This window comes from Panthera uncia, chromosome F1 (assembly GCF_023721935.1).
Source record: "Panthera uncia isolate 11264 chromosome F1, Puncia_PCG_1.0, whole genome shotgun sequence".
NCBI classification, from domain to species: Eukaryota; Metazoa; Chordata; class Mammalia; order Carnivora; family Felidae; genus Panthera; species Panthera uncia.
This window is the reverse complement of record NC_064813.1, coordinates 16,484,932-16,500,468: the sequence shown is the minus strand read 5'-3', so window position 1 is coordinate 16,500,468 and position 15,537 is coordinate 16,484,932. Positions and strand designations below refer to the sequence as shown.

The window sequence follows — 15,537 nt, the reverse complement described above, 5'->3', positions numbered from 1 at the left end:
GCAGGTTTTTTATGTTAAAAAGGGGAAGGATGAAGACGGTTAACGTAGAGGATCCTGAAGGAATAGTTCGGTTTTCAGTGGGTTCTGGCGTTCTGAATACGTCACCACGATTTAGCATCTACGATATGGTGGCGTCATCACCGAGCGCCTTGGGAGGTGGGGTCGCGCTGGCCACGTGACGGGGCCCACTCGAGCGGCCCGAGAGTTAAAGCGGCTGATGCGACAATTGTGGCTCCGCTTTTTTACGTTGACGAAGCACTTTTCTGGTACTTTCGCCACCTTCACCGACCATTCTGCAACCCTCTAGTTCTACCTCAGGGTTGGGATTCGATTTAACTGAGCCTGTGGACCAGAGAAAATGTAGGCTGGGATTTCCTGGGATTACATCATGTTCCTCTTTTCAGATTATTTTAGCCTTTGGCAGCCTTAAATCGTTGCAACACGGTTGGGAACAAACAGTAACCTCTGGGAAGTCAGATAACCCTCACAGCTTTATATATCGCCCAAGGTAGCCATTAGAATCAGCAAGTCTGAGAAGCCAAAAAGCTACTAGAAAAGTGCAGGCTGATCATTGTCGTAGAGAAGATTCGGGAGTACAGCGCAAAAATACACGAACTGCAGCTACTCACAACACGCGTGAATCTCACAAACCTGACGTTAAGGGAAAGAAGCCAGACATACAAAAGTTCATGTCGTTTGGTTTTATTTAAATGAGGTCTAAAACCAGTAAAACTAATCGGCTGTGGTGTTAAAAATCAGGACAGTCTTTATTTGGATGGGGGACAATGACCGAAAACAGCCACGAGGAGGCTTTTAGTTTCAGTTACAGTTCGGTTTCTTGATTTGGATGTTGGTCAGAGGTGTGTTCACTTTGTGGAAATTTCATGGAGCTGTAAACTTAAGTGTAGTTTTCTTGTGTGTGTTATACTTAGCTGAGAGTTACATTTATAAGTAGGCCCAGGAGGGAATTTTCCCGAAAAGATGAAATGTTATGCTGATACACACAATTGTCAAAATTGATAGAATGAACTCTAAAGATCTGTGCGTTTTATTGTATGTTAATTCCTGTTTTCTTAAAAAAGTGTCCGGCCCAAAGCCTGGAATTATGTATACTTAAATTAGGAACAAATAGCCCATTGCCCTCCATGAAAGCTTGGCCTAATGCAGTGATTTCCCAGTTTGCTTGATGCACCTAGGGCAACTCTCCCCACCCCCAGATATCCTAAAGTTACAAGATTTTCGATGCCATCTATTATCCCCTGACTCCCAAATCCGCAACACCTCTCCTCTGGACTCTGCTTGTGCTTAGATGTCTGAGAAGTACATCAAATTCAACTCTTCAAAAAACACAAAAGCCTCCGGGGCCTCCTCACACCCCCTCAGTGTCTCCAGTTATTCTCCAGCTCTGCGAATGCTCACCTCAGACTCTTCATTGCTCCGGCCGTGGCATTTCTACTCGAGTCTTCAACCTCAAGTCCTACCCTCTGTGCTGTAGCAAGACTTACTGGCCCTACCTACAAAGTATGTTGATAATCAAAACACTGCCGACAATCTCCACTGCTACCACTGAAGACCAGGCCATAGTTACTTTATCCGGAGTTTTAGCATCGTAACTGTTTTCTCTCCTCACTGTGCCTTTGTAGTTTTCCACAGCAGCCAGAGTAATGTTTTCATGTTATTATATTCCTTTGCTTAACAGCCTCCAATAGCTTGCTGTAAGGCTGAGAATAAATGCAAACTCTTTGCCATGACCTAGTGTGTGCGGCATCTTATCTCACCTAAGTAGCATATCATGTCTTATCTTCCAGAACTCTTCACCGCTCCCCGATCTCCCTGGTTTAAATCCACAGAGTTTGCTGCGTCTCCCTCTTTCTCTCTGCTCCTCCCCTGCTCACGCTCTCTCTCAAAAATAAACATTAAAGATATTTTAAATCCACAGAGTTTGCTCTCACCTCAAAGTCTGTATTCTTGTGCTTTGCTCTCTGGAATGCTTTTCCTCCAGACCATCACATAGATCATTTCTTCATTTACTCAGGTCTCTCAAAAGTAACCTCAGGGATCCTCTTCTTGATGATACTAGATTTCAGAGAAGCAGAATCAGTAGGAGACAGATACTTATTACAAGGAATTAACTTCTGCATTGTGGGAACTGGCTAAGCAAGTCCCAAGTCTGTAGGCTGGACAAGCAGGAAGGGATTGTGGGCAGTCTGGGCCCCATGAAAACGGGTTGAAACTTTCATCCACACAAATCGGGGCGGGAAGAACTCCATTCTTCTCTCAAGTAAATCTCAGCCCTGCGTTAAGACCTTCCCCCTGATTCAATTAGGCCCACCCAGATTATCCCAGATAATCTCCCTTACTCAAAACTGATTAAATTACTATGCAAAATACTTTACATAGCAACACTTAGTGTTTGAATCCCTGGGAGTGTAGGCTAGCCAAGTTTACATATCAAAAAGCCATTTTACCAACCTCATCGCCCTATTTCTCTCCACCCTCTTACCCTGTTTTTCTTCTTGGTAATTATTACCACCTGCCATATATTAGTCTTTTCCTACTACAACATTCTTGGGAGGGGGATTGTGGGCATTTTGCTTACTTCTTCCCTCCGATACATTCAGAAATGTCTTTTTTGGTTGTCACAACCGGGGAAATATTACTAGTATCTAGTGCGTAGAGGCCAGGGATGCTACTAAATATCCTACAATGCAGAGGACAGCCCCTCCCCCCACCAAAAAAAGAACGCTTCGGCCCAAAATGTCAATAGTTTTCTCTGAGGTTGAGAAAAATTCTTTGCTAGGGTTTAAGCTTCACAGAGGCAGTATCTTTTCGTCCACTTCATTTCTAGCAGAGACTGGCACCAAAAAACAAAAACAAAAACAGACTGGCACAGTAGACAGGCAGTAAACTTGCTTGAATTAATGTAATGGACCTGGTAATCTGCATTTTGTTTTATTTTTATTTTTATTAAATACTGTGATTTTTATTTTGTGAGTCCATGCTAAAGCCTGAACTTTTCCATTCAAGTAAACTTTTTTTTTTTTTTTAAGTTCATTTTGAGAACAAGGAAGGGGGCAGAGACAGAGAATTCCAAGTAGGCTCTGCACTGTCAGCTCAAAGCCCTAATGCCAGGCTTGAACTCACTAACCTTGAGATCATGACCTGAGCTGAGGCTGGACGCTTAGACAGAGCCACCCAGGTGCCCTGCAAGTAAACTTTTAAAAGATTTTGTTCTGTCTCCCTTTGACGGTAATCAAAAGCTTTGTTATAGGTGAAATTTCAAAAAGGTGAAATCAAGAATCCCATGCAAATATAAAAGGAGCGTGTGACAACTATTTTATTCAACTCCGTTAATGAAGGAACCCAGTAAGTTGTTAAACGTGTATCACAGTGCATTTGCATAATGGATACTTAGAGGCAACTTAATAATGGAATGTTAGTGTCAGTAAAGTTAGAGGGGCACCTGGGTGGCTCAGTGGATTAAATGTCCAACTTCAGCTCAGGTCATGATCTCACAGTTTGTGGGTTCGAGCCCCACATTGGGCTGTGCTGACAGCTCAGAGCCTGGAGCCTGCTTTTGATTCTGTGTCTCCCTCTCTCTCTGGCCCTCCCCTGCTTGTGTTCTCTGAAAAAAAACAAAACAAACAAAAACAAAACTTAAAAAAAAAAACCCATAAAGTTAGATACAAACTGGCTAATGTCTTACAGGGTAGTAAACTACATACAATCTTTGGAGTTATCCATTCCACTGAAAAGCAAGTAGGGACTTGCATCCCTCCGGACATAAATCTACAGTTTAACATGTAGCTTCACCAAGTATAGGACCTTTAATCAGTAGTGAACAGTGAATCCCATTTACTGTTCATATCAAGAACCCTTGACCCATAACTGCAAACCTCGGTATTTATTTTCTGAATAATCTTGCTGTTTTACTTTTTTTTTTGCAAAATTTCTTGTTTAAAATGCCACATTGGCCAGGGGCACCTGCCTGGCTCAGTTGGAAGAGCGTGTGACTCTTGATCTCGGGGTTGAGTCCCACGTTGGGTGTAGAGATAACTGAGAAAAAATTAAAAAATGTGACATGGGCCAAACAGAAGAGATGTCTGGTCTGGATTTGGACCACCAACCGTTTGATTCCACCATCTCTGATTAATATTTATTAACACGTGAATTCTAAGAGGAGCCAACTAATTTCTTGGATTTCACGTAGGTTCCATGGACTCCCTGAACAAAATGCACATGGGGAATCTCTGCACTCTGCGCCCACTTCGAGAACTCCTCTGGTGTTCTGCTTCACTTACAGGACCACCCACCGTGCTGTACTTTGAAAGACTCTCAGCAGCTACCTCATCCAGGATGAGCCAATCCAATGTTGTGAGACTCTGCAATGGGGACACAGAGACGGTAGACCAGCAGGTCACCTGAAGAGAAAACTTGTGAACTTGGGAGTTGTGCTCCTGGAAGCAGGAAAAGCTTGTTTTCCGAGAGAGAAGCAGCAGCAGATAACCATGACCTGGGAAGACACGCAGATTATGAAACAGTTGCCTACGTTCCTGATGGCATTCCAGTCCTTGTCCCAGTGTCTCTTTAGGCCCAGCTGTTTGGCCTTTATGAGATGACCATACCTAGTCCTTTTAATTAACTGCCTTATTATGATTAAACTAGCTGTGAGAGCGTCTGCTACTTGCAACCAAGGAATCTCTACAGAAAGAATAGGGCACTTGGCCGTGCTGCCGTGCACGGTACCAATTTGCAGGGTAGAGCCTGGAGCAAACTCCTGGCATAGTTTTTCTTTCTAAGTTGACTGGAGTCTAGTGTCAGGTAAGAAGTGTTATGTAAACAGTGGGTTCAGGGGATTCAGAATAAAGTCAACTAGAAACGTCAAAAAGACATATATGGACTTCAGAACATTTATTACTACTTAATGGGGCCAAAGGGGCAACACAAACCACTGAAAACATCACCGACTCACAGAAATAGTCACCTTGTCACCTTTTGGTTGAATTTGTTTATTTCACAAGGCTTCATTCACACATGAAAACAAGATACTAATCCAAGTTCATAACTGTTAAAAAAGTAAACATTTCTTGGGACAATGTACAATAAATTGCACTTTTCTTAACAAGCATTACATTTACAGATAGCATGTACTATACATAATACATGGAATTATGGAAACATTGAATTGGTCAGTGTTCACAGAGGCTGCTCATCCATGTTTCTTTTGTAGTCAGCACAATCAACTCCTTTCTTCTAGAACCTGTTTTCATCAGAGAAGTCATGGGCAAAATCACAGAACTCATAAAAATAAATGGTACAGAATTTCTGCTACCTCCTCAGCAAGGGAAAGGTAGGAGTTGAAAGAAAGGAAGTGATGCTCATTGAGAAAGTTCTTCCTTCATTTGAACTGAGGATCCAGACGTTATGCAAAACATCAAAAATGGAGAAAGTGAGGCAAAAGGCTATTGGGTCATCTTGGATTCTGGGACCATCTCCAGCTTTATTCTTGTGCTTGCATGACACCAGGGTCCTGATGCATTTATACACTTGTAATTGAGTTTCCTCATACTTTATTCCACATATAATATAGTTATTAAACGTTACATTTTAATGGAAAAGATTTTACATGTTTTAACTCATTGCCAATGAAAAAGGAAAATAACTTTAAAATGTTTGGTTTTTACTCAACGATGCTTTATTCTTAAAGTTTTCAGAATACTACTAATGACAGACCAAGGACGGAGGTGGAGAGAACGGACATGTTGATGATGTCTTTATAACATGCAACAAATTCATTCGGAGAGACACTGGCCGTGCAGTCTTTTAGATGGAAGCCGGGAAGGGAACACCTGACAGCCCACTGTAGTCCCTAAGCTACTTGTAAACACCCACTTTTCTCCTCACATCTCACGGTCATCAGCTGTGGAGGTACAGCCCACATGGAGGTGTTCATTTGGGTTAACTTTTGGGAGAGAGGGGAATTCCTAAGATTAAGGGCTTTGCCTGTATTACACGGACGTCACTTTGCGAAAGGAAAGGTGTTCTAGAACAGTTCCAGCTCAGCGTGACGTCAGCATGGCAACCAGAGGGAAAGACAGTTCTGTATTTGGTAGTAGGAGACACGGGCCACTAGACTTTTGGTTGGCCTCGGCTGTATTCAGTGGCACGGTACCTGGCTGTACAAGAAAGGCAGGGATGCTCCCTGTGAAGCCCTACCACTCACGCGCACACGCAAATCTAACGGTGTTCAAGTTAAACAACAGAGTTGGTCCATTGTCTCATTTACTTGTAACTGAAGCAAGAAAAGCAGAGCTATTTTAGACTTTGTGGTTCGTTTTAACGAGGAAGTTGTACAATAGAATCCTCTTGCTGAGTAATTAAAAGTGTTCTTTCCCAGAGAGAGAAAACAGACCAGGTATTTAATTTTTTAAATTTATTTTTAAATTTTTCCCTTAAAGAGGTCCTGAAATCAGACAACCACTCTGGCAGGATAATTAGGCTGATTTCAGCTACAGAAAACAAGATCCCTTACATTAGTTAGATACATGATCTTCATCCTCAGTAACAAATCAACTCCTTTAAGGATTTCTCATCTCACGCCCTAAACTGTGTATTCTCTTGTTTTTCTCACTTCCTCTGGGAAATAAAGCCATAGCTATTAACTGTTAAATATTTTAAGGAAATGGAGGAGGTGTTTGAGAAAAATAAATATTAATACATAGTATAAAGGAATGAAAATTTTGGAAAAAATATGAAACAAGATAACTATTATTATTAAATATCCCAACATCAGTGCAAAGATTGCTTTTGTACTTTACTATGGAAATTTAAGACGACCAGTGGAGAAATTACTAACTTACTAGCTGGGAGAGGGAAAGAGAGGTTATATATGGAAAGAGAGGTCGTAGGCCCATATGACATTCCTATTAGTGTTTCTGATAAGCACTCATAAACAGGACATTAGGTAACTGAGAATATCTTTGCATTAAATTATATGTAACTAAATATAACCAAATTGTGCCATAGCTTGGGATGTGGGAAGCTAGCAAACATGTGCACCGCAAAATTCAGCCTGGTTTCTTTCAGCTTGAAAGAATGTGTTAAATAAGAGTCTCGAGATACAAAAGCTAATGAACTGAACTATGAGATTGAAATTCATTCCCTTAATTTATTCTGCAGAATTTAATGAACGAAGAAATCATCACTCTTTAGAATTCTGCAAATGTTGGATTTTTTGGAGGAATGTTTTCTACAACATATCCTAGGAAAAGACAAAAAACCACTCTAGAATATTTGGAAATTTCCTAGATATTTGGGTTAGTTGATATCTAAAAGAAATTCAAGAGAAGAGTGGCAATTTTCAAATATGTTTCAAAATAAGTGAAATTAAAACTAGCAGTTACTTAATACCGGGATGCACAAGTTTGCAAACTGTATGTGGGGAAGGATATGTGGTTTGGGAGAGTGCTATGAGAACATATTGAATGAATAATCATATCCTATACCAAATTTTGAATTTTCTATCTTTAGTATTGCTACTGACCCAAAGGCATTGCACAAAGGAACAGTTCAGACTTATGGTACCAATACACGTACCTAAGTATGATATGGAACTGGAGAAGAAGAAAAAAATCTATAGATGGCCACTAAAATCTTTTGAAAGAGTTAAGAGAAAATTCAAAAGACATTACACATTTGGAATGCAGGTACCTGGTGATTTTGTTTAAAGAAAAAAAGATGTTAGGGGCTCTGGAACTGAGCCAGGTGTACAGGTAAGGACTGAACCCACAGCCATTCTATTTGTCCCTCAACTGCGATGTAAGGAAAATACTGCAATTTAGGCATTCTGTGGAATGTGCTGATTTTTAGAGGTTAAAAAGAGCTCTTACAGTAAAACTATGAGAGTCACAAAACACAAAAGAACATCTTTAATTTAGCTGGCCATTTCATAAGGCAACTTGTACAAGGCTTCCTGGAATAAAAGCATAAAGTACCAGCAAAGCTAAAAAATTATACTGAATGATTTACAGAAACAAGTACCAAGATGCAATTTTTCTAGCCATTATATTTAAACAACAACAACAAAAAGATTACCTTTTCTAAATCACCGAGTAGGGAATATTAGTCAACACACACTCAAGAATGCTGGATTATTTTCTTTTTGGTAGAAGGAAATGAATATTATAATGAAAGATGTCAGGACCAAACAAATAATTCTGTAAAAAAAGTATTATTTGATGAGTGTAACAAAGGGTAACATCCATATCGGTTTAATGGGTTGTAGATGATATAAACACAAGTGAAGGGGACTTAACTTTTTAGAGTTTAATGATCATTTTGGAGGAAAGGATCTACCACGAGCAACTTGTAGCACGTGCTCCCGGAGTCGAGATGGCTCTTCCTTAATTTTTACTTCCAAGAATGTGTTACTCTTAATTGTAACATGTGGCACAGACGAGAATCCCTGTGGCACTACAGAGTTTAAGGTCCTTGCTAAGAACGTGTTCAACAATGAAGCCAAGGATGAGTATCACTAAATGTTATTGTACATGCTGGCAGCAGTTTGGGTGGTGCAAAGGACCGAAGGCCTCCAAACTAGCTTAGAAGATGGGAAAATTGGTTTTGTCCTTACCAAAGGATTTCCTGCAAGGACGATCCACACAGACATGTTAAATATCATTGAAAAAACAATTTCCACCAACTTTTAAACACTAGCTTTCCCTTTCCAGGAGATAAGTATTTCTATAAAGGTTTTGTATTCAATCAAAAATGTTACCAATGCATTCGCATCTCTTCCTCTCGGGTACCAAGGGCACATTTGTAGGGAGATACAGAAATCAGGAAAAGTTGCCCAACAGTAAACTAAGATCATGTGAAGCTGGCCTGTATTTCCCATTTCATAACTTTAAAAAGCTACAGTATATTAGTGTTTCCTTAGCAAATATATGTCAATATCAAATGAAATACTCTGTCCCTGGTTCTCCATTTCATTTTAAGCACAGTGTCTGAACCTGGGCTTCTCTAGGCTTGTCTGGTAAAGGTTCCCTAATGCTGCCGCTCACACTAGACCCTCCTGACTTCACGCTTGCTGCAAGTGTTCATACTTAGGAATATGCAATCCCCATGCAGAGTTTCTCAAAAGGACCCGTTAGAATACTAGGGCCAAATGGTTTATCTTCTCCTGCGTTTATCAAAATCCCAGTGCCTTTCATCTAGCGTGTATTGTCAATAGTCTATCTTATTCTATGATTCTTGCCACTTCATTTCCAGATATACCCAACAGAAAATGAAAATAAACTAATTCCTTTTGGGGACTGCTCAATCCCAGGTTTACTCTTTGGACAGGATTATCGTTATCCAGGGAATCACTTTCGGGAAGAAACCTGATGGTCGTCACGAATGGCCCCACAGTGTGCTTTCTGTGAATAAGTCCTGAAAAGTTAAGAGCTTTCAGTTTCAATCTTTTTTTCTTTCTTTCTTCTTCTTTTTTTTTTATTTGCTGTGACAAATATCATCTTATCACTTCAACCTTGGAATAAAAGACATCTCCATTTTTATGGAAGATAAAAGTAATTATGAATAATTAGTTCTAAATAAAAGGCATTTAGTTCTGAATTACTTATTTCCAACTAAACATCAGGCATATAAAATAATGTGTAATCACTATGATGGAACTGAACGTGGCCTCCCATGAAGAAGCTCGAAAACAGGTATTCAACATAAGTCAGGGCAGTTTAAGTAACATCCCTTTGAAAAGTATCAAACAAGAAAGAGAGCTACTGAAAGATTCTGGCTTGCTTTCTGGCCTCCTTTACTTTCCTTCAAAGGGACACTGGGGAGAGTCCTCCTGGGTTTCTGTCACTTTGATCATTGTGCTCTTGTGCTCGGGCGAGGCTGGAACTATGTGCTCTCCTTGGGTGGCTGGGTGGCCTGTGGTGGCTGCAGCGGCTGGGTGCCCGTGGCCGTTTTGATAGAGTTCAGGGTTTTGCTAAACCAAGAGTTTTTTGCAGCTTGGATTTCATTCATAAGGGCTCCTCTCTGATGTTCAAGTTCCTAATTAAAAAAAGAAAATCATTGCATTGTATAAATGTTTACCCTTTGCCCCCCAAATTAAGAGTATACTGCTTTTTGGAATCCCCAAGTCTGTATGAGCCATAGCTTTCCTCCCACAAAACCCAGGAGAGATTAAATTGGCTTCTTAATGCACTTTAGAGTTAAAAGAGTTACCGCTGAAAATCAGAAACTGCTTTCTCTGAACAGTGAAATGAAACCTCATTTTATCCACCCCCCCCCCCCCCCCCCCCCCGGGCAATCTCGGTCCGAATTTAGGCTCGGGTTCGAAACCACAACTAAACATAGACGTGTGCATGGGCTGAATCTGAATTTTCACTGATAGTGTAAGCATGAATGAGTTCTAGTTCCAAACACATGGTCTTTGCCCCTGAGGACATACAGGGTCCAGCACAAAAATAGGTTATGGCGATGGGTAAGGATCTTGGGGAAAAGGGAATGGGGAACAGTCCATCAGAATCCAGGATGATTTTTCTAATTATGTTATCTTCCAACATGGAAAGAGATTATGGGAAAAGGGATCTGGTAAAACCAGGTAAAGACGAAGGATAGAAAGCCCCTCCAAGAAGCAGGGGTATCAGCCAATGTTCAACTGTTCAGGGAGGGATAATGGAGAAAGTCTGGCCTTTCATTTTCAGGATCAGCTACCAAAGTGGCTAAGTTCGATGAGAAAGGACCTTGGCAAAAAACACAAAAAACCGGAAAAAGCATATGCCTAAGTTCCCCCAAGATCTCATTTTAATTATTACATTTTCATTTAAAACTATGCGTTTATGTCACTGCTTAAACACGATGACGTAACATGCGACTACGCGGGACACCTCGGTAGGCAAACAACGTAATCACCTATGGAAGCGTCTCAGACTCGGAGCCAGACACGCACGTTCCAAAGCGTGAGAAGGTGTCCCGGCGCCCTAACTGTTTGCTCCTGTTGATCCTTTACCAGATCACCAACCTGGATTTTGCACTTAGCCTCCACCAGCTGCAGCTTGGTCTGCGCCAATTCCAGCTCCAACTCCCTCAGCTGCTTCTTCAGGGAGTCCTTCTCATCGTCCGGCTCGATTCCCTGGTCCTCTCTGCTGATGGCCGCTAGTTTCAAAGTGCCCTCTTTGCTGAAAATGTCACTGCAGTGTTTACACGTCATCATCTTACCCTGAAATATCCGAAAGGGATAACCAACCTCAAACCATTTCATAGCATAACGCGCTTCCTGAAACAACAGGACACGGGTTTTATTGAGACTCTGCTTGTGGTCATCAGATGCAGGTCTGTTTCTGGAGGTAATTACTTGTCTTGTGCTGCCACCAAAATGGTTTTAGTCAGCACAAAACCCAACTTTGCAAGATAGGTGCTCCTTTTTTTCCATAAAGTATCTCTAGGGAGACCCTGGAAACGGAAAATATTATAGCATCTCTCTGAAATCTGTTCTAGGAATGTTGGGCTTCCACTCCTCTTCCTCGAGCGCCATGCCATACGCTCTACGAGCAGTGTCTCGTTTAATCCTACAGCGAAGTCATCAGGTACTATTAAAACCCCCATCGTACCCGTGAAGAAACTCAGAGTTTAAGTACCTAGCCCACAGCAGACTGAGAAAGGGCATGATGACTAACCTAAATCTATCCTTGCCACAAATAAAGCTTAGGTCCTTTTGTTCAGCTTTAAGCAAAGATGACCATTACTGTTCCAGGTAATGAAGGTAACTCTGCCACATGCCGAGATTGCCAGTCAAGCACACAGCACTCTCTTCAAGACAACAGTGCTATTGTTGTCTTAAAATATATGGAATATTTCTATTTTAATGTACTATCATTATAATCTGTCCACAACAGAAACCATACTCCTCTCTTCACACACGCGCACACACACGCACACACACACACACACAGAGCAACTCTCCCCACACTTCTGTGTCATTGTGCCTATTTCTACCATTTAGGCCTGAACGCTTTGGGGTTATCTTCTCATTGCCTCCTCCTTCAATCCATATTCAGCTGGTCATTAAATGATTTCTCTGACATGTCCCAAGCTCTCCCCATCCCAGGCCTGAATCCCTAAAAGTCACCTTCTCAGCCCCCACTGATTTCTTTCTTCTCCCATCCTTAAAGCACTCTTCAGATTCCTACCTGATTAATATTCATTAGTCACTTAAAAGATATTTGTAACTCTCAAGAACCTTTTGAGGATAATCAGCCCGCTACTGGCACTAAATAGGCACACAGCAAGTATTTGTTATATATATTTATTGTTGACCAAATAAAATGTTAAAGTGGTGGCTTTTGATCTTAAATGATGAAAAGTTTACCAAGCTGGGTAAGCAGTGTTATTAGGCTGAACTGAGGGAGGAGGACATTTCAGCAGGGAGAACACTGTGTGCAGAGACACCGGCCCTTCACAGGACCGCAGGGAGCCTGAGATGGCTCGAGCGGGAGTAAATGGCGCAAAAGGGAGAGGCAGGAAGTGAGAAGGGTTCTCCACGGCCATGATGTAACGGTCCTTAAATGTAATGCTATCGAATCCTGCTTTTATCCTACAGAAAATGCATTCACTCACTCTATCCTGTGCTATCTGTTGGAGAGAGACCAATGAGCCTCATGACGCTGCAGTCAGGCGAACATGCTGAGTACAAAGCTGTGGTAGAGACTGCAGGTTCCCACCAGATCCGTCTCCGGCGCTGCCAGCGGTGAGCCTGACGGAGCGCTCCCCTTCTTCCTTGATAACAGAACTCCTGATTTTATTTGGGCTGGCAGTTTGCCCAGTTACAAGGTGCCATTTCCCAGACTCCCCTGAGGCAAGGTGTGCCCATGAAATTAAGTTCTGATATGTGAGCGGAAGGAAGTGTGGTAGGGAGCTTAAGGAAGCTACTTAGAGCTCACCCTGCTGGAGCTGGGCCCTCGTACCGTCCCGTCGCATCTCCTTCCAGCCTAACATTCTACCATGGAATGTGGGTGTGATGGAAGAAACTCCAGTTGACAGGTTTGACTTTTAGGTCACCGTGAGGATGGAAGGTCACTAATGCTGTGGATGTGGGTCACTAATAACTGATGAGCTTGGACTGCTGATGAAACCACGGATCTTTCTAGCCCTAGACTTATTTTTACATGAGAGAATCAACATCTTCTATGTTTAAGCCAATGTTGATTTGGGTTTCCTATATGTGGCCAATCTAAGTCTAAACTGATGCACAGAGAGAGTCAAATATACACTGGGGAATGCTCATTCTGATCACAGAGTAGAGGATTATCTGAAGGGGGAACGGTGTCATGGGAGGATGGAAAAACCAAAAGCTGCAGCATCGCGCCAAACGAAATGAAAAGGAAGTAGCTCTGATGAAACAGGATGTAGTATGGAAATGACTAAGGGTGTGGAGAGTAGAGTCCCACTCCCTGGGTTCAAATCCTGGCATTACTGTTTACCGGCTAAGTGACCTTGAGATCATGAATTACCTATTTTAGTAATCATCAATAAAAACAAGACATGGTAAATCATTAAAAAGAAGATATAATAGTATCTACCTTCTCAGAAGCTGTGAGGATTAAATGGGGAAATCCTTGGAACAGTACACACAGTAAGTGTTTAATAGGTGTTAGTTATTCTTTATTCAGCTAAAACAAGTTCAAATTCCTCTTCCCGAATATCATGGCCTCTCATTAGATAACCCTACCTCCTTATCCAGTATTTCCCTCTATTCCTTCGTACATATGCTAATCACACAGTCTCCTTGATGAAATACCAAAATGCTCATTCCAATTTCTGGGTCTTCAATAACAGTTTTTTCCAGAATGTCATTAAAAATTTTTTTTTTAATTTTTAATGTTTATATATTTGTGTGTGTGTGTGAGAAAGAGAGAGAGAGAGAGAGAGAGAGAGAGAGAGAGAGAGGGAGGCAATGCAAGCAGGGAAGGGGCAGAGAGACAGGGAGACACAGAATCCAAAGCAGGCTCCAGGCTCTGATCTGTCAGCACAGAGCCCGATACAGGGCTTGAACCTGTGAACCATGAGATCATGACCTGAGCCAAAGTTGGATGCTTAACCGACTGAGCCACCCAGGTGCCCCCAGAATGTCTTTTTTAAATCCTTCTAACAGAATTCTACCCATCCTGCTTCAGTCCAACCTCCTCCATAAAGTCATCTCTGGTCTGTAGTTCTTATGATTTTGCTTTCTCTACAACCCGGATTGTCATCCAACTCAACGCTGACTTACATGCTTTTGAACTATTTCCTAAAGGTTTCATGGGCATATGTATAACTTGCTCCTGCAGGAAAACTCTAAGCTTCCTGTTATACATAATTTCCATAAAACAATAGAAGTCTAATAGCTGTGCACATAGTTGGATGCTCAATAAAACCTCGAGTATCCACGTAAATCCATTTCATTTCTATTTCCACAAAGATTTTAGTTCAGGATGGTGAACCCTTTTATGCCAAGGCACTTCATCAACTGAGTGTTGGTCAGTGTAAAAAGAATGATAAAGGCTAAGTACGAAGAGGGGTAAAGGTGGACCAGAGAGCAAAGGTATGAGCCCCGAATTCTAGGGTTTGGGCGTGGAGATGACCAGCTTTATAGTCACTAATAATCTCAGAATGTTTAAGAAAAAAACACGTTTGGAATACAAAGTCAGAACAAGGTTCATATTTCAGTTCTCATGTCTCAGGTTTTCAGGTTATAAACTTATAAAAATATGTATCTACTGTATGCCAACTACTAAGCTAAGCACTTTGTATATGTTATCTTATTTAATCTGCAAAATAACCTGATGAGGCAGGTAATGTTATGTCTGTCTTACAGGATACAAAATAAAGCTTCGAGAGGTAAATAACTTGTCCAAGTTGTTAAATGAATGCATTTATTCACTAGCATGAAACCCGAATATATTCAAAGAGAACTCTGTCAGGTTTCTGTAACACAGATCACAAGAGCTGGGTGTGCCCACACTGCCTCTTAAGAAGACCAATTCACGTGGTTTACTGTGGTTTCTATGGAATAAGCGATTGCTATTTTCACATAATCAACAAAAGGAGTTTTACCGCCAGGGGGCAGTACATAAAGAAATGCCATTGGTTTTCTTTAAAAACAACCCTCTAAAAAACTGGTGGAGAGCAATGGGATGATCCTCCTGGGTTGCACCCCGAAGCCAGGCACAGGTGGGATGCAGGCTGCAGAGGCCTCCCAGGTGTCTACTGTCCCAGAATGCTCAGGGGCCTCTTGGGACCAGGCTAAAGTCCTTACCACCTGCCTCTGACAAGCCCTAAGATTTATGGGGATGCAACCTTTCTGCTGGCTGGGAAGAGGATCGCGCCCCAGTCGGAGACAGATGCTGCTTCCCACAATTCCTAAATCCTTTGAAACAACGAGAGGGGCAGGGTGGGTGTGATGTCTCACAAACTGTCCTGCCCGTGGGGCATCCTCACGGGCTGGGATCGTCCTATCCGGGACTGACTAAAGACTGTGTGAATTTGGAAGAAATA

The 15,537-nt window shown here is 41.7% G+C and overlaps 1 protein-coding gene across 11 annotated transcripts in view; it reads right to left on the bottom strand.

The window, feature by feature from the left end:
* Nucleotides 1-4,602: 4,602 nt before the first annotated feature.
* Nucleotides 4,603-15,537, bottom strand: part of RABGAP1L (RAB GTPase activating protein 1 like) — a 763,363-nt gene continuing 752,428 nt past the window's right edge. For 3 of the 11 annotated variants that reach the window (XM_049635176.1, XM_049635177.1, XM_049635175.1), the window contains 2 exons: nucleotides 11,027-11,224; nucleotides 4,604-10,053 (listed from right to left, as the gene is read on the bottom strand). In XM_049635176.1, the coding sequence (XP_049491133.1) occupies nucleotides 9,901-10,053; nucleotides 11,027-11,224 (351 nt within the window). In that variant the 3' untranslated portion in view covers nucleotides 4,604-9,900. Of the gene's footprint in view, nucleotides 10,054-11,026; nucleotides 11,225-15,537 lie in introns of all 11 variants that reach the window. The other 8 variants (XM_049635174.1, XM_049635178.1, XM_049635173.1 and 5 more) reach the window with 7 other exon arrangements.